Source organism: Seriola aureovittata, chromosome 24, assembly GCF_021018895.1.
Source record: "Seriola aureovittata isolate HTS-2021-v1 ecotype China chromosome 24, ASM2101889v1, whole genome shotgun sequence".
Taxonomy (NCBI): domain Eukaryota; kingdom Metazoa; phylum Chordata; class Actinopteri; order Carangiformes; family Carangidae; genus Seriola; species Seriola aureovittata.
The window spans coordinates 12,035,058-12,043,955 of record NC_079387.1 but is presented as its reverse complement, the minus strand read 5'-3'; the positions used below and the strand labels follow the sequence as shown (position 1 = coordinate 12,043,955).

At 45.3% G+C, this 8,898-nt stretch overlaps 1 protein-coding gene across 1 annotated transcript; it reads right to left on the bottom strand.

The window, feature by feature from the left end:
* Positions 1-2,013: 2,013 nt before the first annotated feature.
* On the bottom strand, positions 2,014-7,531 carry ftcd (formimidoyltransferase cyclodeaminase). The gene is made up of 14 exons (XM_056370815.1): positions 7,376-7,531; positions 6,604-6,787; positions 6,378-6,506; positions 5,724-5,812; positions 5,273-5,452; positions 4,722-4,859; positions 3,946-4,077; positions 3,789-3,850; positions 3,395-3,521; positions 3,143-3,304; positions 2,985-3,028; positions 2,637-2,775; positions 2,325-2,420; positions 2,014-2,226 (listed from the first exon to the last, which is right to left on the bottom strand). The coding sequence occupies exons 1-14, from the start codon at positions 7,427-7,429 to the stop codon at positions 2,143-2,145; spliced, it is 1,620 nt and encodes a 539-aa protein (XP_056226790.1). The 5' UTR covers positions 7,430-7,531; the 3' UTR covers positions 2,014-2,142.
* Positions 7,532-8,898: the final 1,367 nt, after the last annotated feature.

Genomic DNA, 8,898 nt, shown 5'->3' with positions numbered 1-8,898 from the left:
TGTGAGGACAGAGAGGAGGGAGCCCCTCCCTCTAAAACCACTCTGTGTGGGGAACATGAGAGAAAGACCAGAGCTCAGAGGTGAGATGAGGATCTCTAACTGTCCATGACTCACATCACTGCTCCATCATTATTCACACTCAAAGCTCTGTGTGTGTTAGAGACACACCACACTCTGCTGGACCTGGACCTGGACCTGGACCTGGACCTGGACCTGGACCTGGACCTGGACCTGGACCTGGATCCAGCTGTGTGTCCATGAAGAGCAACAAGTCCATGGGTCAACGTGAGAATTTCAGCCAATCTTTTGATGGAAGGTAAGAATTTAAAACAGTCAGAAAGACGTTTCTCACTTAAATTCAGTTGTTGTGTTTATTTAAAAATTTAAGATATTTTTCATCAGTTTTTATTCAACATGCACATTTATCAGTTCTGTTTTTGTTTCAGGATCCAGCAGCAGAGACCAGACTCTCCTGAACCCAGCTGTCTGTCTTTAAAGAGCGACCGGTCTATGGGCAGGATCATTGACTTTAAAGGGCGACGTCCATCAGCTGATCAGATGTAAGCTGTAACTGACAGTGAGACTCAGGTTATTGTAGAAAAGAACTAGTTTGTACCACGTGTTGTTGGACCTGGTCTGAAATCAAAGTGTTTGTGTCTGTTGTGAACGTCCTCACTGGAAGGTGGAGGTAAAACAGTGGAGGCTTGGTGAGAGCTGTTGGGACTAAAGCAAACACTGAGCTGAAAGCTACAAACAGCTGCAGACTGAGCTGTTGATTCTCAGTGGGATCAGCAGGACTAGTAAACCTTTACCGCTACAGGGAGTCGTCTGATTGGCTGTCACATCCAAACGTGACTTCATGGACCTTTAGCTTGTGTCTGTCTCTGTGTGGACAGACATAATGTGAGCTCATTCTTCATGATTCCTCCACAGAGTGGACCAGGAGAGCTCAGAGGTTCCCAGGTCTCAGTCTGCCCAGCAGCATCAAACACAGCTGGACTCCATATTTATGGTCTGTACATGTACAACAACTACTGTTCCATCTGTTGTGTTCACAATAATCTCCATGCTGCACTTTCACACCAGTGGACTGTCTGTCTGTCCAACATGGATCTGATCTGAGACCTTCCAACCAGTCTTCTAACAACCTGAGCTGTTCAATCAGTCATTGCATTGTTCTTTCTTTAAGGATTTCACTCTTTCTTTTGCAAACCAGTCTTTAAAATTGAATCAAATCTAGTAGGAATTGAACTCATGACCTTCAACCAATGCGTCAGTTTCCTAACAGCTTGAGCTGTTTGGTTAGCTGTTTGATTTTGCTTTCTTCAAACTTCACTGCAGCTCGTGATCATTGAAGACCAAGACCTCAAAACTTCAGAGTTGTCTTCATATTTCCTGAACAAGTTGATCATTGGTACTTCAGCCTTGTTCCTTGGAGCTCTAACTGTTTCCTCTGGACATTAGTATTCTCTGCTTCTCTTGCTCATTGAACCACTCAGTGACACAAACCCATAATTTCTTACAGTTCTTCAGTCTTTTCTACAAATGTCAGATCTGGATTCATTGCACCTAATGAGGATCAATCTCACAATCTTAAGCTGCCAAGCCGTTTCCCTGACACACTCCATTTCTTAGTGTTTCTCTTGGTGTTGGGCCTCAAAGGCTTTAACCCCTGAACTCAGACCTGAAGAGCAGATCTCAAACACCCTGAGCTTTTAAACCTTTTGAAGGTTTGGGGTCTTGGTCTTTGAAATTCACTGAGCTTCATATGGATTGAACATATATCCCCAAAACTAGTTCCAAGTAAACCTCCAACACGGTGAGCTCTTTAGTTACACATGAGCTCCATTTCTTCCTTTGCCATTAAAATGTGTTTAGTCATTGGTTTGTTCAGAGAAGCTCGCCTTCTGTTTCTTGTAGCATTTAACACAATTTATTAATTTTTCCTTCAAAATTGACTCGGGCCTCAAACACACAACCTCAAAATGATCAAAGACACTTTTTAACACCCACCATTTCAGGCTTTTATTCCAGACAGGATTTACAACATGTAGTAACTCACATGTGAACCAGCGCTCATAACAATAACCTTTGTGGGGTTTTTCAGGTGAGGATCTTTGCAGAAGCAGCAGCTCTGTCCTCTCAGGTTCTTTTCTCAGCAGCTTCGAGGACGGCGGCGGTGCTGTCCTTCGCCTCCTGCAGCAAGGCCGACACTCTTTTCTGAGTCTGCAGCACAAAATGGCATCACAACCACAGCCAGACGATTCATGGTGAGACTTGATTTACAGATAAGTGACTTGGAAAGAGCACATGAACACACTCACAGCCGCTCTGAAGGCATCGTCTTTGATGTCTTTCAGGTTGATCATCACGTTGTAGTACGCTCCAAAAACAGCCGTCTCCAAAGCTTTAGCTGCGACCTGGAAACACCAGACAAAACATCACAGGTGTTAATGAGGAAACTCGTTTATTTAATGCACTTTAATATCTCTGATAATAATAAGAAACTTATTGCTACAGCAGCTTTTAACATAACATGACAGAAACTAATTAACTGTTGTTAGTTCATCTCCAGCAGCAGTGACTAAGCTGAAGAGTCTCACCTGAGCAGGTAGAAACCAGTGTTTGTGTCTCACCTGAGCGTCAGACTTGCAGGCGACATTTCCGTAGACGACCATTTCTTTAAGAGGCGGCCAGAGGACACTGACCCTCTCCGCCAGAGCCAGCGGGACACCCACGGCTCTCTGCAGCCCCCCCTGCATCGCAGCCTCTCTCCTGATAGCAGAACAGAGCACATCTGTAACAGCACATACACATCTGGAACAGCACACACATCTGTAACAGCACACAAACATCAGTACACATCTGGAACAACACACACACACACACACACACATGCACATCTGGAATGTGTACACATCACCGTGCACATGAATGCATTTGGAGCATTTAACCAGAGAAAACCAGGAGGAGTGAGACATGACCTCTGAATCTCTTCTGTCGTCGTCTTTGGCATCTTCAGCGCCGCCTGCAACAAACAGACAAAGACAAACAGTTTAACATGTCGATCATCTGCCCGTGGCACAGAGACCCTCATCTGGTCCAGACTTTGTGTCCTCCTGTCTCGGAGCGTCCTCCTCACCATGTAGCTGTTGAAGGCGGTCGAGTCGGCGTCCACCATGTGCAGCAGTTCGTTCATGGCCTGATGGAACGGAGGAATCAGCCTCCTCATCACACCGTCCACCTTCTCAAACTGCCTCTTCCCGTACGTCATCTGACCCACCATGGCCCCCAGCGCCGCCCCCTACAGGATCCACACAAAACACGCTAACAGAGACGTTCAGATGTTGAGAGGTATCACTCTGTCGTATGAACACGGTGTAAAAACTGGTACCAGAGCAGCGACGGCGGCAGAAACGGATCCTCCTCCAGGAGCTGCTGTCCGAGCTCCGACGCTCCGAATAAACTGCTGCAGAGGCAGAGACACCAGCTGGCTGTCCTCCTGTGACCTCACCATGTACCTGCACAGGTACAGCCAACAGCAGCAGCTTTTATCCAGAGCTCAGGTCTTCACAGTGAAACCATGACAGACGGTCACATGTGACCTCCACCAATTACCCGTGACCACCTGCATCTCTCAGTGACTGATGCTGCCTTCAGAGAGATGTCTGGCTCTGCAGCCTGAAGCTTCAGTGATGCTCCTCAGTTAGTAGCTCAGACAAGAGCTTTCCCTTTGTACTGAACACACACATTATTAATGTGAGGTATCAATAAGAGGAAGAACTCACTCTATGATCCTCTCCTTTGGCTCGAACGGGCCGAGAGAGTCGAGGCCCAGTTTGCTGATGACCTGTCGACACAGAGACAAACACAGCTTCAGATCCTGAGGTCTGAAAACGTCTCTGACACTTTACTGTGTTTCATAAAGACGCTGCTGTCGCTGACCAGCCGGACTCTGTGCTCCTCCTCCACGACGAAGAGTCGCTCTCTGCTGATGTAGAAGTCTGCAGCGTCCAGCAGAGCCTTCAGAGGGATCAGACCCACGATCTGAGAGCCCACCACCGGGAGGTTCAGGTCCTGCACACACAACAACTGTAACACACTGCAGCACCACAGTCAGGGACTCTGTCAGCAGAGGGCGCTGCAGGCTCAGTGACGATCAGTGAGAGGTGAAAATCATCCTCTCTTATTGATATTGATATTTTTTATGATTTGACTCATGATTCATTCTTTCCTCCTAATCGTCCCCTCGGAGTTAAAAGGTTTCTATCTGACTTGACGTATATGTAGGTCTTTTCGTATATGTAGGTCTTTTCTTTCAGTTTAGGCATTTTTGGATAAAAAGAGTCTATCTTTCCTAAGATTCTTCTTCCGAGCCAATCAGCACTTAGAATGCACACAAGACGACCAATCAGCTTCTGCCTCTGTGTCACAGAGAAGACAGAAGACTGAGCGGAGATGAGATTCATGTGTGATAGAGATTCCTGTTGCACTTCAGATTCACTATTTCACATGCAAAAACTCTGAAGCTCAATATCTCAAAACCGCTCTGAACGCAGAACCTTAGAACTGGAAGGGGACGTAATATTAAAGTGCATTTATATTACACTGCATATACATATAAATATATAACTATAAATACTTTAGTTCCACATCAGATCTGTGGAGCCTACGTTACAGACACATGTTAATGTTAAAGTGAAGCCGTGTCGACCTCTGACCTCAGCGTCCCTGCAGATCTCCTGGTACACGGTGTGGAGGGGGGTCAGCTCGTAGTCCAGGATGTTGGTGGACACCTGAGCCAGGTTGGCCTCGTCCAGGTACCAGCCCATTCCCTGCACCTTCTTCAACAGCCCGGGCTGGTCCACACAGAAACACTGGGTTAACATCTGTCCAACAACTGGTAATCAACCTGAGACACGTCTGTCATCGTGTTGTTCGTCTGTCAGTAACATCAGAGTCAAACAGTGAGGCTGATTAATGATCTGACTGTTGGTGTGAGACGAGCCCTGGTCCGGGAACAAACACTGAGCCTGTAATTAACCTGGAACCTGAGACATACCAGGTTTTCTTTGTTAGTCCGGAGGCAGTGAGCAGGTTGGACAGCAGAGGGCGCCACCGCCTCACTGAGTCAGAGCCAATCAGCTTCAAGGATAAAAAGTTAGTAGGTAAACAGTGGTGAGGTCAGAGCGAGATGTGTAGAGATGTTAACGAGTGAGAATAATTAAACAAGACAATCGCCTGCTGAGGGATTCCCACTCCCAGCATGCACCTGGTCTTTCCCTCGGCCCTGCTCCCTGATGTCCAGGGCGATGCGGTGAGCCTGCTCTTTGGTGGCGATCAGGTTCACGTTGTAGGCGATGAGGAACTTCCGAGCACCGGTGACCGTGGCGCCCCAGGACGGTACGAAGACTGCGGGGCCGAAGTCAGGGGCCCACTCCTCACATTTCAGCTGGAGGAGGGAAAAATAAAAACTGCTGAGCTGGTTCTGTTGGAAACTGAAACAGGTTCCGGGTGTTTTTACCTGGTTCTTTTCTAGATGGAGTTTTGAATGTTTGAGAATTCTACTTCCTCCTTGACATCAGACTTTTATTTTGAAACCAGCTGCTGAACATCAGCCTGTGATGATCTGCTCAGGGGGGATTTTCTGAAGACTGTGTTGCGTTTGGAAACAGACTGCTGAACAAATGAAACAGCAGTGTGATTGGCTGTGGGAGACTCACCTTCTCAGGTAGAGCCTCATACTCTCCGGCCCTCACAGAGGGAAGACTCCTCCTCGTCTCTCTTCGAGCTGCTTCTCCGTAAAGATAAACTGAGGAGGAAGAGATGAGAGATTCTACATCTTTCATTTCTCTATGTGATCATTTACTTTAACACGTTCACACACAACTTTTCTGTGAGTGAATTAATATTCTTTATTATCACTGAGAGCCTCATGGGAGGTGAAGGCTCAGGTGATTCATCCACCTGACATTTCTTAAACTCAATATTTTAGTCGTGATCTTTCAAACCTTCCTCTGTACTATTATCTTTATTGTATTTTTATACATTTTTAATTACAGTGTGTATAACTGTTATTATTCTATATTTTAATTTTGTAATATTTGTTTTAAAGCCATTTATTTTATTCACTCTTTACTTTCTAACATACGGACATTCGTGTGTAAAACTGCAAAACTGACATTAAAATAAATGAATAAATATATATAAATATTCTATTTATTTTCAAATAAACTGCATTTATTTAATTTGATTTATTTCTTCATTATTTGATTGATCAATGATAACAGATGTCTGATTATTGTCATTACTGGAGCTCTCTTGACCTCTGCTTTAAGTCTGGGTTAATCTCCCATAATTCATCTGTGCTGTCTCACCGGGGACGTGCAGCATCTCTGCCAGTTTCTGTCCGAACATGTTGGCGCAGTGGACGCAGTCGTCCATGGTGACGTTCTGGACGGGGATGAAAGGACAGACGTCCAGTGCTCCGGTCCGAGGGTGCTCACCTGGCCAGGTAACACACACGTCAGACATTTCCTTTTGTATAATAACCCCCCCCCCCCTCCCTCACCTCCCTCCCGTGCAGCTATAGGACCCACAGACCTGAGTGTTTGCTCATGTTGATGAGGCTGAAGGCCTGGCGGGCGGCGTTCAGCGCTCCCTCCACCACAGCCTCAGGAGAGCCCACGAAGGTGTAGACAGTGCGGTTGGTGGAGGCCCCGGGGTCGACGTCCAGCAGGCTGCAGCCCGAGGTGCCAGAGATGGCGGTGGAGATGGCGTCGATCACCTGACACACAGGAAACAGTTTGACCAGCTGATCCAGACGATGCTGCTGATGTCTCTGCTGAGGTCTGTCGGCCTTTTATTTTATTATCGTATAAAACATGTTTGATCCACTGGTTTAAAGAGGACTCACCCACCCCCCCCACCCCCCAACACACACACACACACACACACACACACAGCTGACAGTGTGAAACTCTAACTACAGACTCATGTTTGTGTTTAATTATTGTACAATCCTGTTGAGCAGCTTCTCTCCTCTGACAAAACAAACAGGTCAAAGGTCAAAGGTCAGTTTATTTTCCACTGACAGTACAACCAGGTCCAGACTGTCTGACTAACTAACAGCAGGGTCCACTTCCTTCCAGAACTTTTAAACCATATCACAGTCTTCTTCATCAGATCAGACCCGAGCTCTCAGTCCTCTGACTTGAGCTTCTTCTGATGAAGCTGATGATGAAGATAAAACTGAACATCAACACATCTCCATCACATGCATGACACTAAACATCATTTACACTGGATATAAAGATAAATGAATGAATGAATGAAAGAAGAGAAGCTGCGTCAGGTTAAAGATGAAGACACCGACCTCTTTGTCTCGACCCTCGGAGAAGTTTGGGACACACTCCACCAGCTGAGCCATGGTGTCTGCTGAACGACTGGCTGAACGACTGGCTGAACGACTGGCTGCAGAGTCTGCAGGTCCAACTCCAACCCTCCAAACACACACACACACACACACACACACACACACACACACGTCTGACAGACTTGAATCATTAACAGCTCTGCATCAATGATTGCCACACACTCCTCTGAACAAACACTGGCTCTAAACCTGCTGCTGCCCCCTACAGGCTGCTCAGCTCATCACAGTCTGTCCTGGGGGTGAGGGGGTGCGCTGCGGGGACGGCTGTGGAGCTGATTGATAGGGACTGTTTTCATTATTGATTAATCTTGATTAACTGTTGACAACTGTGGACACATGATCGAGCCGATCACTGATCAATACACGCTTGTTTCAGCTGCAGTCTGTCGTGGTGCAGAGCCGCCTCACGGCCTGATGGTGGCGCTGGAGAGAAGCTCCGACTGAAGCCAATCCTCTCTGATCAATCATCCTGAGACACTGAGCTCATTTTTCTGTGGTTTGATTATTGATTATTGATTAGACATTAATCCTGAGCTTTATTCTAAAGAAGAAGACTCAGTCCATGTCCAGCTCTTTACCCATGATGCTCGGTGTCACTCGTGTTCATTTGTGACATTAATGTATTGATCTGCCTTTGTTTGGTGTGGGAGGTCAGAGGTCAAAGGTCAGGGTCTCAGTGTTGATCAAAGAGTTGGAGCTTAAAGTCGGAGGGAGATGTTTCCACAGACGACATGAAGTATCAATAAATAAATGAATAAAAGCTGAAATTTATAACTAAATACATGAACAAATGCAAAATAAAAACATTTTGGATATAAAAATACCTTTTCTGTATTTCTACATTTATTTATTTATTGAAATGTAAAAATACTGAAATATGTTTTTGTTTTGCATTTATCTATGTATGTATTTCAGTATTTATTGATGATGAAGCAGCAGAATTTAAAATGTAAATGTATTGATTTTCTACGTGACTGTAGAGATACACTGATCCTTCAGTCAGCTGTTTATTTGCTTTAATCAATATGAAAACTGAGCGTGTGCTCCATCAGCTGCATGTGTTTCCACTGCTGGAGCCTAGGTGGCGCCACACCACCAAATATCACAGCTTAGACTTTAACCTTGTTTCCTGGTTTGAACTGGTTGGAATAATAATGTTCCTTTCATTTCACTTGAGCATTTTCCATTTAGCTTTATGATGATAATAATAAGAATAATAAGAATAATAAGAATAGTATTTATCTTCCCTTTTCTCTCTGAATTTTCCCTTTTAATTTGAACTCTGGGTAAAAATAAAAATAAAACTGAAACTGAATTTTGGATGAAAGAGAAATGTTGAATAATTGAGCAGCAGAGGATTTTAACGAGGTTCATGTTGTTTCACCTCTGCACAGAACATGTGATGGTTTTACCGTCAGCGGCTGAGACCGTTTCCCTTTTAGTGATTGATAATATTTTTCAAA